Source organism: Dendrobates tinctorius, unplaced genomic scaffold, assembly GCF_039654945.1.
Source record: "Dendrobates tinctorius isolate UK_male_01 unplaced genomic scaffold, ASM3965494v1 ptg000223l, whole genome shotgun sequence".
NCBI classification, from domain to species: Eukaryota; Metazoa; Chordata; class Amphibia; order Anura; family Dendrobatidae; genus Dendrobates; species Dendrobates tinctorius.
In genome coordinates, this window is record NW_027361890.1 from 7,961,295 (window position 1) to 7,975,833 (window position 14,539).

The 14,539-nt window shown below is 41.4% G+C and overlaps 1 protein-coding gene across 1 annotated transcript in view; it reads right to left on the reverse strand.

Moving 5' to 3' along the window:
- DLGAP4 (DLG associated protein 4) overlaps positions 1–14,539 on the reverse strand; it is a 305,990-nt gene that overhangs the window by 175,895 nt on the left and 115,556 nt on the right. The window contains exon 5 of the mRNA XM_073555302.1: positions 4,952–5,066. Coding sequence (XP_073411403.1) covers positions 4,952–5,066 — 115 coding nt within the window. The remainder of the gene's footprint in view (positions 1–4,951; positions 5,067–14,539) is intronic.

Genomic DNA, 14,539 nt, shown 5'->3' on the forward strand with positions numbered 1-14,539 from the left:
GCCAGTTCCTTTGACGTCATGATTCTCATTTGGGCTGACATGCACTGTGAGCTGTGAGGTCTTATATAGACAGATGTGTGCCTTTACAAATCAAGTCCTATCAGTTTAATTAAACACAGCTGGACTCCAATGAAGGAGTAGAACCATCTCAAGGAAGATCACAAGGATATGGACAGCATGTGACTTAAATATGAGTGTGTGAGCAAAGGGTCTGAATACTTATGACCATGTGATATTTCAGTTTTTCTTTTTTAATAAATTTACAAAAATTCTACATTTTTGCTTTTGTCAAGATGGGGTGCAGAGTGTACATTAATAAGAAAAAAATGAACTTTTTTGAATTTACCAAATGGCTGCAATAAAACTAATAGTGAAAAATTTAAAGGGTTCTGAATACTTTCTGTACCCACTGTAGATTACCATAACTTATATGCAAACTGTGAAATAAAAAAGCAATAATAATAATTATAGCGCTGGGATCCTGGGTTCAAATCCCACCACGGACAACATCTGCAAGGAGTTTGTATGTTCTCCCCGTGTTTGCATGGGTTTAATCCAAGTACTCTGGTTTCCTCCCTCACTCCAAAGACATACTGATAGGGATTCTAGATTATGAGACCCATCAGGGACAGTGCCAATAATATTTGTAAAGCGGTGTGGAATTAATGGCGCTATATAAATGAGTAAAATAAATTAATAAACCATACAGTCAAGACCATTGTGACTTTAAGGACTGTTGCAGATAAAGGGCAGAGCTATACGTTTATTGCAAAATACAACGCAAAACTACTTTACTGGGGACATAAAAAATTATTTAGATATTTTGCAAATATAAATAATTCAACTTACAAATAAATTTTAAGTACAAAATTGGAACCCCCTTCCATGATCTCGGCAGCTTCAATTCTATTCTAACACGGCTAGAAAGCTCCCTGCGTTGTTTGCATGTCGGCACGTGATTAAAGAGGCAGGCTGCCAGGCTCCGTTTGTTAGCTAAAGGCCCCGTTACACAAAACTATGTCCCAGCGATCCCACCAACGATCCGACATGGATGGGATCGCTGGGACATCGTTAGACAGCCCCTCCAGTGATCAAGACCAGCGAGCAAGCTGGTTTCTAATGTAAACATCGGGTAACTAAGAACCGCGGCTCCTGGATACCCGATGTTTACATTAGAAACCAGTGTCCAGCGTCGCTGGTCTCTCGCTGCAACACGCAGGGAGAGGGTAAGAAAAGCTTTGGGTAAGAGAAATGGAGCACCTGCTATAAGGACAGTGAGTGCTAATTTTATAACTAAAACACTGCAGTTCCATTTGTTTCTAAATACATTTTTATGTCGCTGGACAACCCCCTTAAAGAGAATTTGTCATAAAATTTTGCTATGTAATATGAAAGCAGCATAATGTAGGGGCAGAGACCCTTCAAATGTAACACTTTTCTGAATGTTGAGCTCTGTATTTCCTGCCCCCATCTTTTTTTCTGCCCATGTATGGTGTACACAGTTTCCAATCATTAGTGGGAGGTGGGGTTATACAGGGCTCAAGAATAGGCTTGACTACTTGGCAGCAGGTTTACTAGTCCTCCAGTGATAATCTACTGCAGATAAAACATTGATTTTATCAAAACTAGTGAAAGGCGGGTGGTAGTTGTGGCAACGGGCTGTACGGTTCCCACACCCTGGCGCCCCACAGATAAAATACAATATCACTGCTGCTGCAGGTGCAGCGTGCACAGCAGTGCACTCACATTTCCTGAGCTCCACAAACCATTCCAGAGACAGTTCTTTTCCAACAGTTTAACTTTACTAAGCAGGAGGGTATCCATCACATTTGCAGCACAACATATACACAGCAGCATGTCCTGCACTTTCCCTGCCTTCCAGGCAGCCTCTGATCTTCCTAACAACTCTGTCTCTCTTCTGGCAGTCCCTGCTGGACATCTCTGTCCCATATGTGTCTTCAGTCCCACCAGCTTCCTACCATTTCGTCGTTTGCTTTCTGTAGGAAAAGATACCAGGTTCATCATCTCAGCTCCACCTGCCCCGGTCATAAACCCCGGATCCCGCTTGGAACGGTCGTGCCTAAGTTGGTGCCTACCTGCACAACTCTTAGCCTGGGGCCCCTTCCTGCCATAGCAGCTTTATCCCCAGGGCTGGCAGACTGTCTTTTACTGCTGCTCTGCTCCTGACTCCTTTCCCTGGGCAAGGCTGCCCGGGCTCTGCTGCCTAACCAGGAAGTATCTCTCCTATATTCAATTGCCCTGCACTGCACTATTCTAACTCCTCTCCACTGGAAATCTCCTATGCTGCCTCTGCCTGTACCTAAACTAACACTCCTAATTCCTATCTCTACTATTCCCCCATATGTTCTAACCCCACTATTGTCCTATACTACTGCTAGTTCCTATTCTATCCCTAATTCTATAAACAACACATAGTATATTTACATTACAGTTCATGACACACATCAAATACATTCCCATTAATGAACATTAGGGAACCGCACACAATTAGTAGACCAAAGAGGGGAAAAGCATAGGAGGGTCCCCGCCATCTCCTTACACTAGAGCAAGCAGGCCAGTAAGTGACACATTGCTGAAATCAGGGTCTCTGTCTCTACATTATGATGCTCTTTTACTTGGTGACAACTAGTTACAGATTCCCTTTAGCTTGAATCAAGTCTCTAGTAAAAAAAATTGAAAAATAGTTTTGCCTCGATATTGTATATCAGTATTAATTACTGGGACTCTACGATTTCTAAGGAAAAGTAATGGTGCATTGGAGAGGGTAATAAGGTTTCTCCAATTCATGAAGGTAAGTTAGTGTATCCAATGGAATTCAGTATGACAGCTTAGACCAGATGCTCTAATCACACCCTGGTAAGTAATCCTGGTACTAGTAGATTTCCCACAACTAAATGCAACTCTCCTGTGTAAGGTAAGAGTGGAAACTTGCATGAAAGAGTTGCATAGGTTTGTTAAAAAAAAATCTGTCTGCAGGATCAACCCTTCTAAGCTGTCTATATGGACAGGTAGGAAGCTGGATAATATGATATCTTGATATCTGTTATCCAATGTCTTATTCCAGAGAAATCAATACTTTTTCTTATATGTAAATGAGCTGTTCAGGACTATGGGCCGGACATAGATCTGTATGAGAATCTGCCTCCAGAGACTATTCTAAATAAAAGAGGATGTTACCGGTATGACACACGTAACTAAAGGCCCCGTCACACTAAACGATGCACCAGCGATCCCGACAATGATTTGACCTTGTCAGGATCGCTGTTGCCTCGCTACATGATCGCTGGTGACCTGTCAAACAGGCAGACTCACCAGCGATCAGGACCAGCGAGGACGCTGGTATCCAAGGTGAGTATCGGGTAACTAAGCGAGCGCGTTGCTTAGTTACCCGCTGTGTACCTTAGATACCTGCATGCTGGCGCTGGGAGCTGGTATCTAAGGTACACAGCGGGTAACTAAGCGCGCACGTCACTTAGTTACCCGCTGTGTATCTTGCTTACCAGCTCCCTGCGCGAGCACGCAGGTATCTAAGGAACACAGCGGGTAACTAAGTGACGGCGCGCGCTTAGTTACCCGATATGTACCCTAGATACCAGCTCCCAGCATCTGCTTACAGCGCTGGGAGCTCGCTGACTGTTGTTCTCCCGCTGCCACACGCAGCGATGCTTGCTGGCCAGTGGGAGACTAACGATCAAAAAACGGCCCAGGACATTCGTGCACAATCAGCGATACCCCGCGGTGGGCCAGTCGCTGATGCGTGCCACACACAGCGATTTCGCTGGCAAGATTGCTGATGCATCACAAAATTAGCGATCTCGCTGTATGTGACGGGGCCTTTACACAGAACAGTAGAATTTAATTTTGTCTCATAACAAACATGTTAATAGCTGCAGCCCTCACAACTCTGCTGTATTGCAACATTGTCTGTCTGTGAGATGGAAGCTGAAGCTGAGAGGAACCTGCAGATGTCAGGTATAATCACACACAGCTCTGCAGTGAGATCAGGAGGGCAGAGAGTGGCCATTACACATCACACTGGTAATGTCCCTTTTATTTATGATAATCTCTGGAGGCATATTCTCATACAGATCAGTGTCCGGCCCTTATCCTGCAACAGATAGTTTACATATAACAAAAATGTGGTTTTCTTTGCAATAAGACATCGAATCGCAGATAGCAAAGTATCATTTTATTCAGCTACCTATGACCTACATGTTCATATAGATGGCTTAGGAGGGTTGATCCCATTGTAAGATTTCCCTTAAATTGATACTGGACACTGACCTGGAGCAAAAGAGAAACAATTACACAAAACAAGTCCAAAACCAATTAAAAATATGACAGAACTGCTGAATAATTGGTAATTAGAAATCAGCTTCATATTGAGCTTCATAGTGTTAACCATCATGAGTCAACAGGGAAAACTTTACTTTTTGCATTACAAATTCTTAAGCGAAGGTCAAGTATTCTCCAATTGGAAATTTCATTCTGCAGCCAAATTGGCTGATGACCCATGCATTTGGCAGCCATGCCAATAGAAAATCTTTTTTTTTACTTTAATAAGAAATGGAAATGAATGTTAGTCAAAATGCCCTACAGTTCATTAAGAAAGTACACTTTATCGCAGAGCTGGACTATTTCATTGTGTGGCGCATATGACAGCTTTAAATGCCAAAGCTGAGTAACAATGGCACATAAACATTTATTTCATTAGCTCTTTAACCGGTAGGAAAGTTCTGTCATTCTTGTATAGTTTCCATGGAATAGAACCACTCAACCGCACAGCCAAGAAATGCACTGTATAACATTATATACAGTGAATGGTAGAAGCACTGTATATAACTTAAAGGGTTCTAGGAATCCGATGACTTATAAAGGTAATGGTCCCAGTGCATGCAGTATAGACTACATAGGTGTGCACCTTCCTCACCTGACACAGGCTACTCTCTTCTGTCGCACTTTCAGTCAGCTGATTATAATCCTCCTCCCAACTCTGGAACTTTGAGGAGGATAGGATGTCCATAGAATCCACACGTTCCAGACTCCTATAGAAATAATCACATAAAATTCTGGCTGTTTGGTAAAGAAATAATAGGATGACAAAAGCCCTTAGTAGACATCACAACACAACTAAAATATACTAATTTTCATGGATTTTAGAACATTTACATACATACCCTGAGGGGACCTCACTGGGCCTCCTGGAGATACTTGCACTGTCCTCATTGTGTGCTTTTACTAATTTCAACACCGTGTATGATGATCACATTTGGGATATGTTAATGGGTTTGTTCAGGTCCCTTAATGGTGAAAGCTGCAAAGTGCTTGTAAAAAGCAGCAACGTTGCAATTTACTCTTTCGTTGAAAATAATTTGCATTCTCAAGAGTAGAGTGATTTTTAATGTTACTGTTTATTGCTTGTTGCTTAAGCTCCTATTATAGTCTAGCAGCGGTGGACAAACGTGCAGTGTTTGCAGACTCTTTCCAATAGAGTTTGTGAGTGCTGCTTTGAAACTGGCTAGATTGCTTGACTGCACTTATATAATGATTTATTACACATTAATTCTTTCATCACATTCCCCGAGGCTCAGAAATGCACATACAGTTACATACATGATACATGTGATTAGTATTTGACAGTATAGCTTTAAAATTGTTATTGGGTCCCACATTTCTGGAAGCCTTCCTTGAGCTTCTCACAATACGTAGCTGGAATTTTGACCAATTTCTCCTGACATAAGTGGTGTAGCTAAGCCAGGTTAGTAAGCCTTTTTGCTCACACAGATTTTCCAGTTCTGTTCATAATTTTTTTTTTTATCGGATTGAGGTCAGGGCTTTGTGTGATGGAAAATCCATTACCTTCACTTAATTGTCCTTGAGTCATTTTTTCACAACTTTGGATATACAGGTGCTTTTCACAAAATTAGAATATCATCAAAAGTTAAGTCCACAATTACTTTTATGATGTCCTGGCTGATTAGTTTTGATTTTCTGATGATATCGAACAAAGAGGGAATATGCATTGAAGATAGGCCTTAAAATACTGTCGCATGTACATTTCCTATTAACTGAAAATATGTCAATTGGCCTATCAGCAGCTTCTAATACCATAGCATAGTTTGAAATATTTAAATGCTCAGTCAAATTGTAATTTTAATATAGTGAATAATAAATTGTATAATTGGCTTATAAACATTTGTTGAAACATTTGCTTTTCAAGCATAAAGCAGATATCCAAAATTCTTTCTTTCACATATCATTTATTGACAGGATAAATGTAGAGAATAAAGAATAAATATGAATTTTAATGACTTCATACAAAGACCCTAAGCATACTTTAACTTATGACTTCAAATTTGCATATATACACTGTATCTAATTATCCAATTATAACAATTCAAATCACTGTCCCTTTATGAGGTAGTAACTGTGGAATGCTTCCATAGATCCTGGTGATTCTGACATTGTTTTTTCATGACATATTGCATTTCTTGATAGTGGTAAAATTTCTTTGATATCACTTGCGTTTATTTGTGAAAAAATGGAAATTTGGCAAAAATGTTGAATATTTCGCAATTTTCCAACTTTGAATTTTCATGCCCTTAAATCACAGAGATATGCCAAACAAAATAACATTTTCCACATGTCTACTTTACATCAGCACAATTTTGGAACCCATTTTTTTTTGTTAGGAAGTTTTAAGGGTTAAAAGTTCACCAGCAATTTCTCATTTTTACAACAAAATTTACAAAACCATTTTTTTTAGGAACCACATCACATTTGAAGTCACTTTGAGGGTCTATATGATAGAAAGTACCCAAAAGTGACACCATTCTGAAAACTACACCCTTCAAGGTGCTGAAAACCACATTCAAGAAGTTTATTGACCCTTCAGGTGCTTCACAGGAATTTTTCGAATGTTTAGAAAAAAGGAACTTTTTTTTTCACAAAATTTACTTCAGATCCAATTTGTTTTATTTTACCAAGGGCAACAGGAGAAATTGGACCCCAAAAGTACCATTTGTCCTGAGTACGCTGATACCCTATATATGCAGGTAAACCACTGTTTGGGCGCATGGCGGAGCTCGGAAGGGAAGGAGCGCCATTTGGCTTTTCAATGCAAAATTAGCTGGAATTGAGAGAGGACGCTATGCCGCGTTTGGAGAGCCCCCCTGATGTGCCTAAACAGTGTAAACCCCCACAAGTGACACCATTTTGGAAAGTAGACCCCCTAAGGAACTTATCTAGATGTATGGTGATCACTTTGTACCCCCAAGTGCTTCACAGTAGTTTACAATGTAGATCCGAAAAAAAAAAAAATTCACAAAAATGATATTTTCGCCCCCAATTTTTTATTTTACCAAGGGTAACAGGAGAAATTGGACCCCAAAAGTTGTTGTGCAATTTGTCCTGAGTATGCTGATACCCTATGTGTGGAGGTAAACAGTTTGGGGTGCATGGCAGAGCTCGGAAGGGAAGGAGAGCTTTTGACTTTTCAATGCAAAATTGGCTGGAATTGAGATCAGACTCCATGTTGCGTTTGGAGAACCCCTGATGTGCCTAAACAGTGGAAACCCCCAATTCTAACTCCAACCCTAACCCCAACACACCCCTAACCCTAATCCCAACCCTAACTATAACCCTAACCACAAACCTAACCTTAAAACACCCTTAACCCTAATCCCAACTGTAGCCATAATCCTAACTTTAGCCCCAACCCTAACCCTAACTTTAGCCCTAACCCTAACCCTAATGGGAAAATGGAAATAAATACATTTATTTTATTATTTTTCCTTAACTAAGGGGGTGATAAAGCGGGTTTGATTTACTATTTATTGTGGGTTTTTATGTTTGGCAGCTGTCACACACTAAAAGACACTTTTTATTGCAAACAATAGTTTTTGCATCACCACATTTTGAGAGCTATAATTTTTTCCAAATTTTGGCCCACAGAGTCATGTTTTTTGCGGGATGAGTTCACATTTTTATTGGGACCATTTTCAGGCACATGACTTTTTTATCGCTTTTTATTCCAATTTTTGGGAGGCAGAATGAACAAAAGCCAGCAATTCATGAATTTCTTTTTGGGGGGCATTTATACCACGTGTGGTAAAATTAATAAAGCACCTTTATTCTTTGGGTCAGCACAATGACAGGGATACCTCATCTATATCTTTTTTTATGTTTTGGCGCTTTCATACAGTAAAAACTATTTTATGTAAAAAATAATAATTTTTGCATCGTGTTTTTCTGATAGCTATAACATTTTTATTTTTCTGGTGATGGAGCTATATGGTGACTTGCTTTTTGTGGTACAAGATGACGTTTGCAGCTGTACCATGTTTATTTATATCCGTCTTTTTGATCGCGTGTTGTTCCACCTTTTGTTTCGCAGTATGATGTTAAAGAATTGTTTTTTTGCCTTGGTTTTTTTTTTAATGGTGTTCACTAAAGGGGTTAACTAGTGGGACAGTTTTATAGGTCAGGTTGTTACAAATGCGACGATACTAAATATGTGAACTTTTATTGTTTAGATTTTTTTATTTAAATATTTATTAATGCAATAATATAGATTTTTAAATTATTTTTTACAATATTTTTACAATTCTACTTTTTTTTTAATTTAATTCTTACTTTTACACTTTGTCCCACTATGGGACACTCATTTTGAGTAGGCTGATTGCTTCTATGTCAGTGCATTAAGTCCCAGGGCACATGGATGGGATAGTACGTCAAATGTCAGAAAGGGGATATATATTGTGATGCAGTGACCCCTGTTACAGCTAGGGTGCGCTGTATGTGCTCCTCAGGATACGCATGGAGGCGTAACTGTTATGTTGAGACAGTGACTGGCATTATTGTAAATAATCAATGTTTGGGTCACATGGTGTGTGTTCTAAGGTTCTGAAAGGTCTATGTGTTGTGACTTCATGAAGAGCACAGGGTGAGACCATGGACTGGCAAAGTCTGTGACGGCAGTGTGTTGGGGAAGCTATCGTCCGTCTGAGGGTCTGGAACTGTCAGGTGGCCTGGTGAGCAAGGCATTGTCTGGGACAGTGATCCCAGTTCGGCAGCTTCCTTGGGAACCAGGACCGACTATGAGTCAGTGTGTGGAGCAGGAGCTCCTGTAAGGTATCTCCAGACAAGGGGGTTATGGAACGGCAGACAAGTATCTGCCATTGGAACAAACATCTGGTGCTTGTTGTGTTCTGTGGGCATAGATGAACTGTTCGGCGTACGGTCACCCACGGTAACTGGATGAAGTGAGAAGTTGGGCGTGTTTAGTGACTGTGAGTTGAAGCCATATATGAAGTGATGTAATGAACTGTTCGTGGTGTGGTTTGAGTCTTAAAAAAAAACAAAAAAATAGACTGTTGAAGCAAGAAACCGTTCCTCTGTGACTGAATTCCCGTTGACCAGTGAGTGTCCCCCAACACATGCAGTACCAGCGGAGGATACCGCATTCTGAACAGGTCACACGGCGCCACCACCCACCAACGACATGGTCATCCATTTATTCCTGAGGCCGCTACCTGAATAAAAAGTGACTCCCTAGTCACTCCAAACCTCTTATTATCTATCTAACAAAGGATAGACTTCATTGTCTCCTACATGCCTTGGACAACAATTCGACCCCTTTTTCAATGCGCTCAGGTCTCTAGGCCCCCTTAATCAATTTGGATGGCACATTACTCAGGCGTTCTCCTTAATATAATCATGGTGTTCTCATATTACCCGTAAAGATTATTTTGACAAGAGCAGTCTGGTGTACTGATGAAGGCTAATTGTCATAGCCGAAACGTTTATATATATGACTGCAAATAAATCCTTCATTAATTGCAAAAGTTGAGTGCCAAAATTTTTTTTCTTGATATCTTTCTGATGTGGGAACCTTTTTTTGTGCACCAACTCAGTTGTGCCACGATATACTTATAACGGCATTACTGCACTGACTGGCGTATGGGGCCCGGGGGGCAGAAGGGGCCCGCATCGGGGCAGAATGTTGGACGCTGGGGCAGAATGTTGGACGCTGGGGCAGAATGTTGGACACTGGGGCAGAATGCAGACAGTGCGGCCGAATGCTGGACGCTGTATTTTGAATTTTCATACTATTAGGATAATTGTTTGTACAAGAACAACATTATGTAAATCCCTGGATTGTAGTTTGTATTTGTAGACTGCTGATTTGTCCTATTAGGATTATTATAAAGGTGTGCTCTTGCGTCCCTACATACGGCATTTTGCTTTTTATATTTATGTTGTATTTTTTTTTAAAAAAAGCATGTAATAAAATTGTTTTTATTCATCTTGGGATCTCTTCTTAGTCCTGTGTTCACTTACACGGGATAGTTTGTTACTAATGATCAGTATTGTAGTATTCAGTCACCATGTGGTGGTAATATGTGGTCTGGGCATGGTGTGGTGGTATTTGTCCCTTGAATGTGGTATTGTAGGTCACTATGTGGTCTGGTCATGGTGCGGTGGTATTTGTTCCTTGTATGTGATATTATTCAGTCACTATGGTAGTAATACGTGGCCTGGTCATGGTGTGGCGCTATTTGTTCCTTGTATGTGGTATTATAGGTCACTAGGTGGTGGTAATATGTGGTCTGGACATGGTGCAGCGGTATTTGTTCCTTGTATGTGATATTATTGGTCATTTTTAAAAATTGAAAAATAAATAAAAATATACATAAATTGTATTGCATATTTTAACAAATATTTTATAGGTTACAGTAGAGTAGGGCCTGGCCAAAAGTGTCTACCCTGTTATGGTGGCGGCTTAAAAAAATCTTTTGGCCAAAGCAAAAGCTGCCGGCTATATGTGTGATCTGGTGATGGGAACGGTTAATGTGTGATTGGTGAGAAGTGGAGTTTTTCCAAGAGAGAGGTGGGACTGTGGACAGTTTGAGGGGTGGAGGCGGGGCTGGGTGGAGTCTGGGTGGAGTCTCAAGGGGGCCCTGAAGATTTTGCCAGTATGGGGCCCTGAAATTCCTAGTCGCAGCCCTGGCAATACCTTTTTACTTTCCTCCTTAAATAGGGTGTGCGCTTTTCCACACAACTTCTTTCTATGTCTTTGAGGCTTGGCACCATATTGCTGCAAAATTTGTACTGCTTCACACCTATTGTGTGTGTGTGTGTGTGTATATATACATACTGGAGCTTCTCACAAAATTAGAATATCATCAAAAAAGTTAATTTATTTCAGTTCTTCAACACAAAAAGTGAAACTCATATTATATAGAGTCATTACAAACAGAGGGATCAATTTCAAGTGTTTATTTCTGTTAATGTTAATGATTATGGCTTACAGCCAATGAAAATCCAAAAGTCATTATCTAAGTAAATTAGAATAATTTAAAAAAAATCTGCAAAGGCTTCCTAAGCATTTAAAAAGGTCCCTTATTTTTTTTCTGTAGGCTCAACAATCATGGGGAAGACTGCTGACTTGACAGATGTCCAGAAGGCAGACATTGACACACTGCACAAGGAGGGTAAGCCACAAAAGGTCATTGCTAAAGAAGCTGGTTGTTCACAGGGTGTGGTTTCCAAGCATATTAATGGAAAGTTGAGTGGAAGGAAAAAGTGTGGTAAAAAAAGGTTCACAAGTACAAGCATCCGGGATAACTGTAGCCTTGAATGGATTGTTAAGAAAAGGCCATTCAAAAATTTGGGGGAGATTCACAATGAGTGGACTGCTGCTGAAGTCATTGCTTCAAGAACCACCACACACAGACTTAGCCAGGATATGGGCTACAAGTGTCGCATTCCTTGTGTCAAGCCACTTATGACCAATAGACAATGCCAAAAGCGTCTTACCTGGGCCACAGAGAAAAAGAACTGGACTTTTGCTCAGTGTTCCAAGGTGTTGTTTTCAGATGAAAGTAAATTTTGCATTTCATTTGGAAATCAAGGTCCCAGAGTCTGGAGGAAGAGTGGAGAGGCACACAATCGAAGCTGCTTGAGGTCTAGTGTGAAGTTTCCACAATGAGTGTTTGGGGAGCCATATCATCTGCTGATGTAAGTCCACTGTATTTTATAAAGCCCAAAGTCAGCACAGCCGTCTACCAGGAAATTTTAGAGCACTTCATGCTTCCATTTGTCGACAAGCTTTTTGGAGATGGAAATTTCATTCTCCAGCAGGACTTTGCAACTGTCCTCACTGCCAAAAGTACCAATACCTGGTTTAAAAACAACTGTATCACTGTGCTTGATTGTCCAGCAAATTTGTTTGACCTTAACCCCATAGCGAATCTATGGTGTATTGGCAAGAGGAAGATGAGAGACACCAGACCCAACAATGCAGACGAACTGAAGGCTGCTATCAAAGCAACCTGGGCTTCTATAACACCTAAGCAGTGCCACAGGCAGATCTCCTCCATGCCATGCCACATTGATGCAGTAATTGATGCAAAAGGAGCCCTGATCAAGTATTGAATGCATTTACTGAACATACATTTCAGTAGGCCAACATTTCGGATTTTAAAATCCTTTTTCAAGCTGTAAATAGAGTATAAAGTATTCTAATTTACTGAAATAATGACTTTTGGGTTTTCATTGTCTGTAAGCCATAATCATCAACATTAACAGGAATAAACACTTGAAATAGATCTCTCTGTAATGACTCTATATCAGACCTGGGCAAAGTGCGGCCCGCGGGCCACATTCGGCCCTCTGGCTGTCTCAGTCCGGCCGGCGGACTGAGACAGCCATGGGGCTGGAAACCAGAGGCCCATGGTCCGCACCATGCCCGCCCGCTCACTGTCTCCGTTATCTCCATAGGCGCTTAGTGCATTGGTGGAGGAGGGGCCTTGGGTCACTTACTCCACTAATCAGCGTGTGAAACAGCTGACTCGATGACGTCATTTCATGGCATCAGCTGTGTACTGCGGAGAGTTAGCGCATCGGAGGAAGGGAGAGAAGCAAAGTGCTGGGGAATGGGACCGAGGTGAGTATGTAGTGTTCTTTTTTTTTCACGTGTATGGGATGTTTGGGTGGGCATGGGGGAGGCTTTTAGGGTTACATGCTGCACATGGTGCTGCATATGGGGGTGACATGTTGCACATGGTGCTGCTTATGGGGATGACATGCTGCACATGGTGCTGCACATGGGGATGACATGCTGCACCTGGTGTTGCATATAGTGGGGACATGCTGCACATGGTCCTGCATAAGGGGGTGACATGCTGCACATGATCCTGACAATGGGGGTGACATTCTGTGCATGGTGCTGGCTATGGGGGTGACATGCTGCACATGGTGCTGGCTATGGGGGCGACATGCTGCACATGGTGCTGGCTATGGGGGCAACATGCTGCACATGGTGCTGGCTATGGGTATGACATGCTGCACATGGGGAGTCTATGGGGGTGACATGGTTTGCATGGGGAGGCTATGAGAGCAACATGCTGCACATGGGGAGGCTATGGGGGCAACATGCAGCACATAGGGAGGTTATGGGGGTGTCATGCTGCTCATGGGGAGGCTATGGGGGTGTCTTGCTGTGCATGGGGAGGCTATGGGGACCTCATGCAGTATATGGGGAGGCTAGGGGGCCTCATGCATTGTATATAGGGAGACTGTGTGGAGCTCATGTGGTGTATGGGGAGGCTCTAGGGCTCATGCTGTTATAGGGAGGCTGTGTGGGGCTCATGCTGCATATGTGAGAGGCAGTGTGGCACTCTTACAGTTTATAAAGGGCTATGGGGGGGTTCATATGATATACAGAAGGGGCTGTACTTGGGGTCAAATGATATATAGGGGGATGTCAGCATACTTAATTCTGCTCAATATTAAGTGATACAATTATTATTAATATAATTATCAATAATATAATAATTATAATAAATTGATATTAATATTGAGTAGAATTAATTTCGGTCTATTGGTTCAGCCCTCCACAACAGTCACGGTCTCATGTGGCCCCGCAGGAAAATTAATTGCCCACCCCTGCTCTATATAATATGAGTTTCACTTTTTGTATAAGAACTAAAATAAATTACCGTAACTTTTTGATGATATTCTTATTTTGTGAGAAGCACTTGTATGTATGTGTGTGTGTATGTATGTATGTATATGTATATATGTGTATATATATATATATATATATATACACTCACTGGCCACTTTATTAGGTACACCATGCTAGTAACGGGTTGGACCCCCTTTTGCCTTCAGAACTGCCTCAATTCTTCGTGGCAGAGATTCAACAAGGTGCTGGAAGCATTCCTCAGAGATTTTGGACCATATTGACATGATGGCATCACACAGTTGGCGCAGATTTGTCGGCTGCACATCCCTGATGCGAATCTCCCATTCCACCACATCCCAAAGATGCTCTATTGGATTGAGATCTGGTGACTGAGGAGGCCATTTGAGTACAGTGAACTCATTGTCATGTTCAAGAAACCAATCTGAGATGATTCGAGCTTTATGACATGGCGCATTATCCTGCTGAAAGTAGCCATCAGATGTTGGGTACATTGTGGTCATAAAGGGATGGACATGGTCAGCAACA